The sequence below is a fragment of the Conger conger genome, chromosome 2 (assembly GCF_963514075.1).
Source record: "Conger conger chromosome 2, fConCon1.1, whole genome shotgun sequence".
In the NCBI taxonomy this organism is placed as follows: domain Eukaryota; kingdom Metazoa; phylum Chordata; class Actinopteri; order Anguilliformes; family Congridae; genus Conger; species Conger conger.
In genome coordinates this window covers 77,583,723-77,598,882 of record NC_083761.1, presented here as the reverse complement: position 1 = coordinate 77,598,882, position 15,160 = coordinate 77,583,723, and the positions used below count along the sequence as shown (strand labels likewise).

At 47.0% G+C, this 15,160-nt stretch overlaps 1 protein-coding gene across 5 annotated transcripts in view; it reads left to right on the top strand.

The window, feature by feature from the left end:
- The window catches only part of LOC133112142 (KN motif and ankyrin repeat domain-containing protein 2-like), a 33,959-nt gene extending 24,026 nt beyond the window's left edge, over positions 1–9,933 (top strand). For 3 of the 5 annotated variants that reach the window (XM_061222866.1, XM_061222860.1, XM_061222865.1), the window contains 5 exons: positions 1,506–1,725; positions 3,422–3,564; positions 4,102–4,302; positions 5,866–5,964; positions 7,597–9,933. In XM_061222866.1, the coding sequence (XP_061078850.1) occupies positions 1,506–1,725; positions 3,422–3,564; positions 4,102–4,302; positions 5,866–5,964; positions 7,597–7,656 (723 nt within the window). In that variant the 3' untranslated portion in view covers positions 7,657–9,933. Of the gene's footprint in view, positions 1–1,505; positions 1,726–3,421; positions 3,615–4,101; positions 4,303–5,865; positions 5,965–7,596 lie in introns of those variants that run through there. The other 2 variants (XR_009705067.1, XM_061222867.1) reach the window with 2 other exon arrangements.
- The last annotated feature ends 5,227 nt before the right edge of the window (positions 9,934–15,160 follow it).

Genomic DNA, 15,160 nt, shown 5'->3' with positions numbered 1-15,160 from the left:
ACACTTGCTTTCTCTTTCTGTCTCTCTCTCTTTCTCTCTCCGTTTCTGTCTCTGCCGTCCTCCCCTCGTTTTCTCCCGCTTCCCTCTTCCCGCCCCGTTTTCTTTTCTCTCTCTTCTTTCTCCGCCCTATTCCTCCTGTCCTCCCTTTCTTTTTTCTCTCTCTTCCTCTCCTTCATGTCACACGCTGGCTCTAGTCCTCTCTCCTACGTTCCGCCCCTCCCTCTCCCTCTCCCTCTCTCTCTCTCTTTCAGTTTTGGCTACATCCTATATCCGAATGCACTGTGTGCTCGGAGCACAACGCTAAAGAAAGCCATGTGATGCGTGACTCATGAAGACCGCCCCTTTACATGCTGGCAGCAACAGCCAGTGACACTGCATGTGTGAACTGTGTTACTGCACACAGATAAATGTTTAGTGTTCATTTATCTCGAACAGTGTTTTAATAGTCCATGATGGGACAAATGTACTCTTTTTGTAGTAATTAGTAAGAGTGGCATGTGGGTGCTGATAATTATTTATTTGGTAAGATGATCCATAATTTAATATTTATGATGCTTTGACGCATAATTTTTCAAAATGTGTGCCAAAGTCATGTTTCCTGTTTACTAGTCATGTTTTCTTCCTTTGGAAATCCCCAGAACTTCCCAAGTCCCTGATTTGGAAGGTAGTCTGTTAATATTTCAGCATTGGGCCAAAGCGATTCATGAGGGACTATACTTTGAACTTTCTCAGTCTGTTTCACTCAAATTCAAATTAAAAATGCTTTATTGGCACGAAATACATTATTACAAATACTATAAATATTGCCAAAGTGTACACAGTGAAATCTATAAATAATTAGAACATGAATGTAAATTAAACAGTATAATTTAGAAAATGTATTTTCATAAGAAACTTTCTCTCACTCTCTCCCCCTCCTCTCCCCCCTCTCTCCTCCCTTTTTCTATTTCTCCCCCTTCCTCTATCTCCCCCCTCCTTCTCTTTTTTCCCTCTCCCCCCTCCTTCTCTGTATCCCCCCTCCCTGTCTCCCCCTCCTCTTCTCTCTCTCCCTCCCTCCCTCTCTCTCCCCCCTCCTCCTCTCTCTCACTCCCTCCCTCTCTCTCCCCCCTCCTCCTCTCTCTCTCTTCCTCCCTCCCTCTCTCTCCCCCCTCCTCCTCTCTCTCTCTCCCTCCCTCTCTCTCCCCCCTCCTCCTCTCTCTCTCTCCCTCCCTCTCTCTCCCCCCTCCTCCTCTCTCTCTCCCTCCCTCTCTCTCCCCCCTCCTCCTCTCCCTCCCCCCTCCCCCCTCCTCTCTCTCTCCCTCCCTCTCTCTCTCGCTCTCTCTCTCCCCCCTCCCCCCCTCCTCTCTCTCCCCCCTCCTCTCTCTCTCCCCCTCCCCCCTCCCTCCTCCTCTCTCTCCCCCTCCCTCCCTCTCTCCCCCCCTCCTCTCTCTCTCTCTCTCCCTCTCTCCCCCCCTCCCTCTCTCTCCCCCCTCCTCCTCTCTCTCTCCCTCCCTCTCCCTGTACAGAAGTCGGCCTACAGCTCGGTGCTGCAGGAGTGGCTGCGTGTGTCATGTCACAGGGCAGCGGACACGGCCGTGGTCAGAGCCTACATGGACGCCTTCGCCTCAGTTTCCCCGCAGCTGCTGGAGTTTGTGGTCAACATGGCCGACGGCAACGGCAACACGGCTCTGCACTACACCGTGTCCCACTCCAACTTCCCCGTGGTCAAGCAGCTGCTCGACACAGGTGAGAGAGAGAGAGAGAGAGAGAGAGAGAGAGAGAGAGACACAGAGAGAGAGAGAGAGAGAGACAGAGAGAGAGAGAGACAGACACACAGAGAGAGAGACAGAGAGAGAGAGAGAGAGAGAGAGACAGACACAGAGAGAGAGAGAGACACACAGAGAGAGACTCACGTTGTCGGTGATGGTGGCGTCACAGCCGGGCGCAGACAGGAGCTGGTGGACGATGAGAGAGGAAGGGAGGGTGGGTGGGAGAGAGAGTGAGAGAGAGAGGTGGGGAGGGTGGGAGAGAGAGGCCGTGTGTGTGTGAGTGTGTATGAGTGTGTGTGTGTGAGCGTGTGTGTGTGTGTAAGTGAGTGAGCTGTCTCTCTCCTCAGGTCTGTGTAATGCGGATAAGCAGAACAGGGCAGGATTGTGTGTGTGAGTGTGAGTGTGAGTGTGTGTGTGTGAGTGTGAGTCTGTGTGTGTGTGTGAGTCTGTGTGTGTGTGTGTGTGTGTGTGTGTAAGTGAGTGAGCTCTGTCTCTCCTCAGGTCTGTGTAATGCGGATATGCAGAACAGGGCAGGATTGTGTGTGTGAGTGTGAGTGTGAGTGTGTGTGTGTGTGAGTCTGAGTGTGTGTGTGTGTGTGTGTGTAAGTGAGTGAGTGTGTGTGTGTGTGTGTGTGTAAGTGAGTGAGTGTGTGTGTGTGTGTGTGTGTGTAAGTGAGTGAGCTCTGTCTCTCCTCAGGTCTGTGTAATGCGGATAAGCAGAACAGGGCAGGATTGTGTGTGTGAGTGTGAGTGTGAGTGTGTGTGTGTGTGAGTCTGAGTGTGTGTGTGTGTGTGTGTGTAAGTGAGTGAGTGTGTGTGTGTGTGTGTGTGTGAGTCTGTGTGTGTGTGTGTGTGTGTGTGTGTGTAAGTGAGTGAGCTCTGTCTCTCCTCAGGTCTGTGTAATGCGGATAAGCAGAACAGGGCAGGATTGTGTGTGTGAGTGTGAGTGTGAGAGTGTGTGTGTGTGTGAGTCTGAGTGTGTGTGTGTGTGTGTGTGTAAGTGAGTGAGTGTGTGTGTGTGTGTGTGTGTAAGTGAGTGAGTGTGTGTGTGTGTGTGTGTGTGTAAGTGAGTGAGCTCTGTCTCTCCTCAGGTCTGTGTAATGCGGATAAGCAGAACAGGGCAGGATTGTGTGTGTGAGTGTGAGTGTGAGTGTGTGTGTGTGTGAGTCTGAGTGTGTGTGTGTGTGTGTGTGTAAGTGAGTGAGTGTGTGTGTGTGTGTGTGTGTGAGTCTGTGTGTGTGTGTGTGTGTGTGTGTGTGTAAGTGAGTGAGCTCTGTCTCTCCTCAGGTCTGTGTAATGCGGATAAGCAGAACAGGGCAGGATTGTGTGTGTGAGTGTGTGTGTGTGAGTGTGTGAGTGTGTGAGTGTGTGAGTGTGTGTGGTGTGTGTGGTCTGTGTGTGTGTGCGTGTGAGTGTGTGTGTGTGTGTGAGTGTGTGAGTGTGTGAGGTGTGAGTGTGTGTGTAAGTGAGTGAGCTCTGTCTCTCCTCAGGTCTGTGTAATGCGGATAAGCAGAACAGGGCAGGATTGTGTGTGTGAGTGTGTGTGTGTGAGTGTGAGTGTGTGTGGTGTGTGTGGTCTGTGTGTGTGTGCGTGTGAGTGTGTGTGTGTGTGAGTGTGTGAGTGTGTGAGGTGTGAGTGTGTGTGTAAGTGAGTGAGCTCTGTCTCTCCTCAGGTCTGTGTAATGCGGATAAGCAGAACAGGGCAGGATACACAGCCATCATGCTGACTGCGCTGGCTGCGTTCCACTCGGACAGCGATCTGCGCACCATCCTGCAGCTGCTGCACTCTGGAGACGTCAACGCCAAGGCCAGCCAGGTACCGCTCCTCTGGAAGGTTCTGCTGCAATGTCAGTCAGACCATCTCACTCCTGTTCTTCACCCTCTCTCTCTCCTGTTCTTCAACTCTCTCTCTCTCCTGTTCTTCAGCTCTCTCTCTCTCTCTCTCCTGTTCTTCAGCTCTCTCTCTTACTCTCTCCTGTTCTTCAACTCTCTCACTCCTGTTCTTCAGTTCTCTCTCTACTGTTCTTCAACCCTCTCTCTCTCCTGTTCTTCAACCCTCTCTCTCTCCTGTTCTTCAACTCTCTCTCTCTCTCCTGTTCTTCAGCTCTCTCTCTCTCTCTCTCCTGTTCTTTAGCTCTCTCTCTCTCTCCTTTTCTCCAGCTCTCTCTCTCTCTCTCTCTCTCTCACCTGTTCATTACATTGCAGTAGGATGGATTTACTCTAATTCTCCTCTGATTGGATGTGATTAATGTAACTCTTCTCTAACTGGACGGGAGTGCTCTCACTCTCCCCTGATTGGACGGGAGTGCTCTAACTCTCCTCTGATTGGGCGTGCGTGCCTGTCTCCGGGCAGGCGGGGCAGACGGCCCTGATGCTGGCGGTGAGTCACGGGCGGGGGGACATGGTGCGGGCGCTGCTGAGGTGCGGGGCGCAGGTGAACGTGCGGGACGAGGACGGCTCCACCGCGCTCATGTGCGCCTGTGAACACGGCCACGTGGACATCGTGCGCCAGCTCCTGTCTGCGCCCGGCTGTGACGCCACCATCACCGACAACGTGAGCTTATCTCTCTGTGTGTCTGTCTCTCTCTCTCTCTCTCTCTGTCTCTCTCTCTCTCTCTCTCTCTCTCTCTCTCTGTGCCCGGCTGTGACGCCACCATCACCGACAACGTGAGTCTCTCACTCTGTGTGTCTGTCTCTCTCTCTCTCTCTCTCTGTCTCTCTCCCTCTCTCTCTCTCTCTCTCTCTCTCTCTCTCTCTCTGCGCCCGGCTGTGACGCCACCATCACCGACAACGTGAGCTTCAGCACGTAGCGTGTCTGTCTCTCTCTCTCTCTTTTTCTCTGTCTCTCACTCTGTGTGTCTGTCTCTCTCTCTGTCTGTCTCTCACTCTGTGTGTCTGTCTCTCTCACTGTCTGTCTCTCTGTGTCTGTCTCTCTCTCCTCTCTGTGTGTGTCTGTCTCTGTCTCTCTCTTTATCTGTCTCTCGCTCTGTCTGTCTCTCTCTATCTCTGTGTCTGTCTCTCTTTCTCTCTCTCTCACTCTCTGTCTCTCTCTCTGTCTCTGTCTCTCAGTATCTCAAGACTCAGACTATGTTGCAAAAGCACTGAGATACATTAAGTGCAAATAGCAAATAATAATAACCCCCCCCCCACACACACACACACACACACACACACATACACACACATACATACACAGACAGACAAACCCAGGCCAAGAGCCCCTTTCTTTATATTGTAACAATAAGAAACTATTCAGTATTAACAATGAACACAGATGAGCCAATGTAAAATTATTTTACCCTCTCTCAACCCTTGTGTAGTCTTAACATTCTGTATACTCCCCTTGTCCTTAGGGTCAAAAATTGCAGCTCCCTCCTTTTCTTTTTCTTCCCTCCTTATCTTTCTCTTCACAAGCGCTGTCTGGCAGGTTGAGTGAACAGAATGTTTCACTCAGCTTTCCCACTTGCGTTTTCTCCAAGTCAGTGTTTATGCAGCAAATATGGGTTGCATCCAGGCATGAATGCTTGTCTCTCCACCCTGTCGGGTGTGTCTGCATGTTTGTCAAAGTGAAGAAACACTGAAAATGCTGCTTACATTTTTTCTGAGGACCGAGTGATTCTTTCCATGTGTTGTCTGGCTCAATCTCTCTGTGAAACTTTGGTTATATGACCTTTCCTCTCTGGTGCCCCTGGCATTGTGGATTTGGGGTCTCCGTTCTTCTATGGTTGTGGGGTCCAGGTCTCTAATGCTCCTATGGTTGTGGGGTCCGGGTCTCTGGTTCTCCTGTGGTTGTGGGGTCCAGGTCTCTGGTTCTCCTGTGGTTGTGGGGTCCAGGTCTCTGATTCTCCTATGGTTGTGGGGTCCAGGTGTCTGGTTCTCCCTGTGGTTGTGGGGTCCAGGTCTCTGATTCTCCTATGGTTGTGGGGTCCAGGTGTCTGGTTCTCCCTGTGGTTGTGGGGTCCAGGTCTCTGATTCTCCTATGGTTGTGGGGTCCAGGTGTCTGGTTCTCCCTGTGGTTGTGGGGTCCGGGTCTCTGGTTGTCCTAAGGTTGTGGGGTGTGTGTGTCCAGTGCTCCTGGGGTCCAGGGTTGGTAAGGTCTTGTGTCTGTGTGTTCCAGGACGGCAGTACTGCTCTCTCCATTGCCCTGGAAGCCTGTCAGAATGACATCGCAGTTCTCCTGTACGCCCACCTAAACTTCGCCAAGCCCCCCTCCCCCGTAAGTGTTTACACACTCTCAACGGCATCAGCATTCAAGGGTATACTCTCAATGGCATCAGCATTTAAGGGTATTCCCTCAACAGGTCCTAGAGCAGAATTTTAGGGTACATGGACTCAACAGGTTCTACAGTTCCGACACTGTTCACCCTCAAATTAAAGCTGAGAGTCTGCACTTGTGACTGTTTTATTTCAGCTGTGTGTTTGCTGGAGTACAGAGCAAAAACAACACAAAATGTGTAACTGTCCATATACTTAAGGACTGCACTGTACTTATTACATTTTTGCATTGCATTACATTTAGCGGACACATATATGTATATTTATGAGCACAGGATGTGGTAAAATGCAACTCGACCTGAGCAATATAAGCCAGCAATGTCAACACATCAGGCATGTATTGCACACACATGCTTGGTTTTCCTGGAATTTTTTGTTTATAGGAAGTGGTTTTATGGAATTGCAGTGTGTATTCTGGGAAGCTCAGACAGGGCGGAGCTGAAGGAGATGTAAGGCAGCCAACCCGATTAAGCTGTGCTAATGTGCCCCGAGCCACATCCCACATTCTTAAAATGACAAACACATGAGACAAACAGCTGTACAAACAGCTGTATGTGTGTGTGTGTGTGTGTGGTGTTCCCTGGCCACTTCTGGCAACAAAAGGCATGACGTCACAAAGGTGGGTCAGATCTCCCCCATGGTGCCCTCCCTGCGTCCCCCTTGTCTGCACACAGACATGATGCATAAAGGGGGGCTGTCTTCTCTCTCTTCTTTTTTTTTAAAGATATTTTTTAGGCCTTTTTCAGCTTTATTGGACAGTATAGTATAGAGAGACAGGAAGAATGGGTGCGAGAGAGAGGGGAAGACATGCGACAAATGTCAGACGGTCGGATTCGAACCGCCGACGTCGCGGCTCGCAATGAGCATGCGGTCAGTGCTCTACAGGCTGCGCCACCCAGACACCCTTCTCTCTCTTCTTTAACAAGGACACAGCACCATGTGCTAATAGCTCCCCCTTGTGGAGAATCTTCAGCCTGCTAAATATGACTGAGTCAGTCAGAGAGTCAGTCAGTCAGACAGTGAGTCAGTCAGTCAGTCAGTTGCCATTTTCTTATCTTCCTGTGACTCGCCTCGCCTCCTTAGACACCGTGACACAGGAATTAGCAGCTCAGGGCGTGCCTCCTGCGGCCGGTTTAAGCGCATTTGCGTATCGACACAGATTTTAAATCGCGGTGTTGCCAGCTGAGACCCTCACACTTGTGCCTGGGACTATTTAGTCATACTTGGCAACGTCTTTGAGATGTTTCTGTCGTGGGAACAGATGTTAGCACAACTGCCTCTGTCTCTCTCCCATATTCTCTCTTTTGCTCTTTCTTTGTTGCTCTTGTTATAGGATATAGGTAGGTACATATTTTTACAGGGTAGAGGAGAGGTGAGGGTGTCGCAGGAAACGATACACACTCGGTTCACACCAAGTTCATCCTTCACGAATGGTATAGAAAGGAAAATGCATAGCTCATGTGCTCATGTAACAGTGTGAATTATGAGCCGCCCTGGTCCCAATGCGTCTGTGGTCTGGCATCTCCACCGCTCTAAATTAAAGCTTCTGTGTCATGCCTCTTTTTTCCTCTAGGTGTCACCAAAAGCCCACCAAATGGGAACTTCACCTCCCCCTGCTGGTGAAAGAAAGTAACTGCAGCACAGTTTGGATCAAGCCTCACCCCTGCTCAGAGCTCCGTTTCACCCGTGTTTGTGCGTGTGTGTGCGTGCTTGCGCGTGTCTGTTTGTATGTGTGCACACTTTTTTTTGTCACACTCTTGTTAGTGAAATGGTTTCTTCTGAATGTTGTGGAAATATTACAAAAAGAAATTGCCCAAAACCTGCCATAAATTGTGAAATGTATTATTCAAATATGTGACTTTTTTGGTTGTATTTCTTAACAAATTAATGGGCACATCAAAAAAAAATTTTTAAGCAAAAAGATTTGGTTGAATACCATGCTCATATTGTTCTATATGTAATCCAGACCAGCTAGATAGTAATAAGCCTTGTCAGGGATTAGCGGAAGTTCTTAAAGGTTAACGGAAATGTATGGGGTTAGTGAAGGTGTTTAAGGGATTAGTGCAAGTGTGTAGGGATTAGTACAGTGATGTGGAGACCATAGGTTGTGTGTAGGGTCTGTATAAGGGTGAGTGTGTGGATGTAGACAAAGTGTTATGGGTGTATGGAGTCAGTTTTGGAGTGTAGGAGTGTAAATCTGTGGTTGAGAGTTCAAAGAGTGATGCGTTGCTTTAGTTGAAACTGTAATGTCCTCCCGAGATCTGGCATTTCATTTTTGTCTCCTGAAGGGGATGTACATCTCTGGTCCCTGGTCCGTAGTCCTAATGTCAAGAAGCCTTTATGGGGAGGCAGAGCGGATGTCCCACAGAATATAATTTCCGGTATACATCTAAATTCTACGGTAGCGCATTTCATCATAGACGGCAGCAGCGACAACTTCATATATATGCAAATAAGTATTAAATCGTTCTGCAACCACAAAATTACAAGGCTGCACATGATCCGCAAATTATCGCAATGCAGCTTTTCACTAGTTCCTTAAAATATCGTAGTTACAAGTGCACGGTCAGATTTGTGTACCAAACGCAACAACAAAGATGAAGTTGGCTGACAAGTCTCATGGGACGCACACATTTGCGCCCATAGGCACAATTGCGCTTGATGTCGGTTGCTGGCTGTCATCGATAAACTACTGATTACACAAATGTATCCTATTTGTAATCGAGTTTATAAATTAATATGCAGTTTAAGTCGGATTTTTAAAATCGCACAAATCGGGACGATAGATGAGTACAAACACCACTGTCGGTTATTGTATGTCGTTACGTCACTTCCTTGTACGTCTGCTCAATGCCATGTAATGTAATGTAATGTAATGGTGGCATTAGGATGGTCCAGTAGTGGAAATGTCATCACTATAAAAGGGAAAGCATTATGGGAGACTGAGTTGTAGCCTATCTCAACGATCTAAAAACTAATTGAAAGTTTTTACGAATTGAAATTCCGTCCGATTCAGCATATAGCTATGTATTTAAACCTTTTTTATTTTTTATTATTTAAACCGCCTCGTAGTTTGCTTACATTTAGCTTTCGCCGTTCCCGAAACATCCGTTTTACCTTTTATACTATGCCGAGACCTGCATTACAAGGGATATTTGGTATAAATAAATTGAAATGATGCTTTTGATAATATTTTCACAGTTTTTCACGTTTTTCAAATACAATCAAATACACTTACTAGTGTTATGTCAGTTAGAATAAAAAACTTTTGTTCTTCTGCGAGTCTCGGGAGGATATGTGAGGTATCCCCTCAGCGGGACAATGGCAATGGAGGGTAACATAGTTGGAAAATGGGAAAGAAAGATTTTAGACCATTTTCGGGTGTAGAGACCATTAAACCGTAAAAGTGTTCTGCCTATGTTCAGGGTGTGCTAGCTCGTTAGCCATTATCAGGAAGCAGAAATGTGAGGTACAAGTTACAGTGTATGTATGTCAAAATAAGAGCAGTATGTACATCAAAATAAGAGCGGTATGTGTTAAAACTCAAGAGTACATTTTCAGTTGAAAAGTGTGTCTGGTGAAATGTTTGAATCGAAGCAATATGATATATTTTTGAACATCTGCAAATTTGTATAAAGAACGCAAAATTTGATTTTTGTTTTTACATTTCTTTCTTATCCACAAGTTTTTGAATATATATCTGTTTTATAATCTTTTATATCTGTTTATTTATCTATAACTTTATATCTTTGTCTGTTTATCAACTGTCTCCAGTATGTATCTATAGGTACAGCTATTGCAATGTTAATTCAACTTATTATGTGATATTGTCACTTAATAATGATCTTTTCGTACTGTCCCAGTTCATCCTGGTTCTTTTTTCCAAGATAAATAAATGTTTTGTACTTTCCCTGCTTTTGGGGGTATTGTTTTTCTCCAACATTGTGATTGAATTTGGCCGAGTGTGGGGTCTGGTAGAGCAGGTGAGCTAATAACAATGTGACCTCATTCATTTGACCACGGGAGATATTTTCAAGCAATGCCCTGGACTCAGAATGGATAATAATGAGAAAAGAATCCAATTATATGGTATGAATTATACAATAACATCCGTGAATCAGAATGGCTCAGCCTCCGTTTTCATGGAGTGTGCAGAGTGTAAATTCCACCTTTTTTTTCATCCGGTGGTATGCAGTCATGTGCTGATCTCATTTTGGGGGTTTTTTTGCACAGAAAATTACAGGGCTTGTTCACCAACTCCTGTTTGTTCAACGATGCCTTTACTTTCCTTGTATGTTTTTCACACACTTGTGCAAGATGCTTTACACAAATACATAAAATAAAAGATATAATTGATGCGTAAAAATGAAAATGTAAAAAAACAATAATAAAACAAGAGGTGGAATGAGAGGCATAATCTGCAAAACCAACATGGTCATGAGCAAATTAAAAAACATGAACAGACACAGACATTAGGATATCTTGCCGGGACATGTAGTGGAGGTAAAAATACTGGGGGCTTTCAAGACCAGGCTTGATACAGTGCTAGATACTATTTAGCTTTTAGGCAAACTTTTAACACATCAGTGGTGGGAAAGGGGAACATTGCCAGGCTGTGATATAACCCTTTGAAAGCAGGTGTTTTGGAATGGTTTCTCTTCACTGTTCTAATTCGGTGTTCTAGAACTCCAGTGCTGTCAGTCACCAGAGCGATTGATTGTTTCATCAGCAATAGAATGTCCAGGTATGAACATAAACGTGTCTCCCGTCGGAGGCCAATCACGCGTCGGTGACCCCTCAAACCTGCGGGGGTGAAAGAGGAGCCCAGCGCTGCGGACGGAACACACGCCCTCTCTCCCCCGGGATTTAAGCTGGACTCCGGGTTCAGTCCGGCCCAGGAGTCGGACCTGCAGCCGGATATTTGGTGGAACCCCGGGTCCGGTGTGGAGCACCGGAGGCTGAGGTCACGACTCTCAGCCACAACCCCGCCTCTTCAGATCCCTCCTCTCTAATATGGCCTCCCTCCCCCCTCGCTCCCTCTCTATTTTCTCCTCCAGCTCTCTCTCTCTCTCTCTCTCTCTCTCTCTCTCTCTCTCACGCTACTTCGCTCCCTCCCTGCCTCTCATGAATTATTCAGAAAGGGCAAAGACAGGCAGTAATGTTCCATTCTGGGGGTGGAACACACTGCTTCTCCCTATGCATACACTCTCTCTCTGTCTCTCCCCGTCTCCCTCTCCCTGACTCTCACATCTCTCTCGCATTCTCTCCCCATCTTGCTCTCTCTTATATCTTCCTCTGTTCACATTATTAGAATATACATTACCCTATTAATGTGCATTTTAGAACAGTGGGACATAGCACTAATCAGTATGGACAGTTCACTCCTGTTGAACTCTGCTGTGGGTCTCCACATGGAGGACAGGGAGACACTGGCTTGTCTTTCACCCACTCCCTTACCCAGCTCCCAGGGGGGAGACATGTCCACCTCCTAACCCAGCTCCCAGTGAGGAGACATGTCCACCTCCTAACCCAGCTCCCAGTGATGAGACATGTCCACCTCCTAACCCAGCTCCCAGGGGGGAGACATGTCCACCTCCTAACCCAGCTCCCAGTGATGAGACATGTCCACCTCCTAACCCAGCTCCCAGTGATGAGACAGACATGCCATGACATTCACCCTTTGCAGAGTTTTTTGTTGTTGAAAAGATTCTATGTTAGTGTACTAGAACGCCATTGTGCCATTGTGACATCAGCATTAGAATGTTACATTACGTACATTCTAGTCACATGTTTGTGATCTGGTGGGAGCCATTTGAGGTTTTTTCTTGAGAAAGAGAGAGAGAGAGAGATTTTTTTCTCTCTCTAGAGCTTCTCAAACCCAGTGGAAACCTTTTCTATTGCATTTGCATTCTGTCAGCGAACTTCGGATCAATCTGAATGAAAAAATGTCTCCAGCCCTTTTGGAGCATAGCCAGGGGACTTTTCCTGGATTTAGGTGTTTTGGACCGTCTGCAGCTTTGGTCAGCACCATGGAGAGCTCCTGCATGGCGGCCCACTCGGTCCAGAAGAGCTGCAGGTTTATTCAGTACCACGGACAGTTCACACGCAGGTTTCATCTGCACAGCTGAGTTCATGTGCAGGTTTGTACAGGACCACGGAGAGTTCCTATGTATCTTTATTCAGTATTACGGAGAGTTCCTGTGTGTCTTTATTCAGTATTACAGAGAGTTCCTGTTTATCTTCATTCAGTATTACAGAGAGTTCCCGAGTATCTCTATTCAGTATTACAGAGAGTTCCTGTTTATCTTCATTCAGTATTACGGAGACTACCTGCGCACGTTTCTGCTCGGTCAAAAGTTCTCAATTCTGCAACAGTAATCTGAAATAATATCGCCCCAGTACCTTATCAAATGATTGTTATGGGCTGAGTATCACCTAGCATCAAAATATTGGTACATACAAAACAAGTAAATAACAATAACAAAAATAATATTCTACTTCTGGCGGCACGGATGGTGCAGTGGGTAGCACTGCCGCCTCACAGCAAGGAGGTCCTGGGTTCGAATCCCCGTCGGCCGGGGCCTCTCTGTGCGGAGTTTGCATGTTCTCCCCGTGTCTGCGTGGGTTTCCTCCGGGTACTCCGGTTTCCTCCCACAGTCCAAAGACATGCAGGTTAGGCTGATTGGAGAGTCTAAAATTGCCCATAGGTATGAGTGTATGAGTGTGTGAGTGAATGGTGTGTGTGCCCTGCGATGGACTGGCGACCTGTCCAGGGTGTATTCCTGCCTTTCGCCCAATGTATGCTGGGATAGGCTCCAGCCCCCTGCGACCCTGTTCGGGATAAGCGGGTTCAGATAATGGATGGATGGATGGATATTCTACTTCTTTTACTACTATGACTACTACTAATAATAACGATAATACAGCTCAACGCAATTCATAAATACTACCTGAAAGTGGTGTTGACATTGTGTAATCTTGGGTTCGTTCATTTGAATCTGTGAAACGGTGGAGAGGGTTTGCAGAGATTGGTCTGCTGTTCGGTTTTCACTCGAGCTGCCGTTTATGCCAATTTATTTATACCTTTTTTATTTTCATGACTCATCTCCTGTCCAAATTTGGACTCGGCCCAGTTGTGCGTCTTGAGTCAGGCCTGAGCGGCCCGTGCCCATATAAGGGCTGCTACAGATGGGCTGATGCACTCACTCCACCCTAAGTCCAGGGGTCAGAAAATAAAAGTCCTGCCATGTGATCAACTCGGCTTATTTCAATAATGAGCCTGAATTAGCGCTAATGTGCAGATCCGGGTGATTGGAACAGAATTCCAGGGAGGGCGCTTTCTCTCTACGTCTGGAGTCTCCAGCTTTTGGTAGCAGGGCTATGTTGTTAGACTGGCTGACTCATTTTCTGCCCTCCTGTGTAGCTGGTACAGACTCGCGGTGCCTGATTGGCCAGTGGGGGTCTCTGTTCTGTGATGATAAATGGTCGTCCTCACTGAAACCCTGGGGCCGTTCCACTCTCTTATGTTTCTCCACATTGGCTGAGGTGACGTTGGGCGACATCGGCTCAGGCGGTAAACGCAGTCGTCTGGCGGTCGGAGGGTTCCTCACTTGCCCTGCGTCTGTCGAAGTGTCCCTGAGCAAGACGCCTAACCCCCATATGATCCTGACAAGCTGGTTGGTGCCTTGCAAGGCAGCCAATCACCGTTGGTGTGTGTGTGTGTGTGTGTGGGTGAATGAGAAGCATCGATTGTACAGCGCTTTGGATAAAGGCGCTATATAAATTCTAACCATTTACCATTCTCCACTCTTTTCCTTTTATTGCTCTGTCCCAGAGGTCCGCCATCTTTAAGGACATTCCAACCCCTTAAATGTTCCTTCTAGAAGAGAGAAGTTGATGTTAGGTACTCCCAATCTTTCCTTTGAGCAAAAAACATCAGCGCATCCTTTGCGGAAGTATTTTTCTTCATGACATATAAAAGACCGACCTGTGGATCCACCTCTCCCCATCTGCCACGTCTGTAACTGACGCAGCTTTGAACTGACGTTCGAATGGAGCAAGGGCATTTCCATTTGACTAATTCACATTATCGACTTTTCCTTCTTAATTTATTTTTCTTGTCACTTTTATTAGCCCATTCCCATGGGTGGAGCTAGGAGTAGATAAAAAGCAAGAAAAAAAAAATAGGAGAAAAATAAGGGACTGGAATGAGCCCCGTCTCTCTCCACATGAAGCTACAGTGTAGCAGATCCCCAAAATCTGGAGTATGGATGGAAGCAAAAAGACCAGTCTCTGGTTTACTCGGTGCTGTTATCCTGCTTGTCATAGTAATCATCGCTGATTGTCCATGTGCTCTGTTTGAAATCCACAATAACCACGGATGAAAGAACCAATCTATTTTTCACCACTAAATAATAGATTCATAAAAAACGCTGTTCTTCTGTTGCTCCTACATTGTCACAGTGTAGTGTAATCGAAATGTGATGTGGGTTACTGGACACCACACCTGCCATTCATGAAAATGTTCCGTCTTTGTTCTGTTTCATGATCTACGGGCCACATGGTAGTGTGGGAGATGCCTACCACCATCGCTCAGGGGAAAATCATTACATCCTCACTCGCTGTTAGCAGGCAGGTGGCTGGCACCTACCCACTGCAGTACCGACCCCAGGAATCACTGCTGTCGGCTTCCCATCATGCACTGCAAACTCCTCAGTGCTCCAAGAAGGCCCAATGCGATTTTATCATCCTAGTTTATTTTGTAATGAGATAACCTTTTTCCATCTCCGCTGAAATTAATTATTCAAACAGTCGCCAGCCATGTGATCTCCGATCAATATGAGTTTCGCATCTGGGAATTCAAGAAGGGCTGGTTCCACAAGCGTAAAGCTTCCAGGAACTGGGCGTGGCCTGGCGATGCCGGGGAACTACTTCCTTTTTTAAGATCAGGTCGTACACATCAGCTTTCCTTTTATCTTTTGAGTTTATTATTATTACCAAGAACTACTGTCTCATGATGATGACATCACAGCTCACATCAGTGTGTAGGTACCTTATCATCTTGGAATATGTGGGGGGTTTTTTTGGTGCATTTCTATATATTGTGTTTTTTTTTCTTTTATCTAGTATTACTAGGG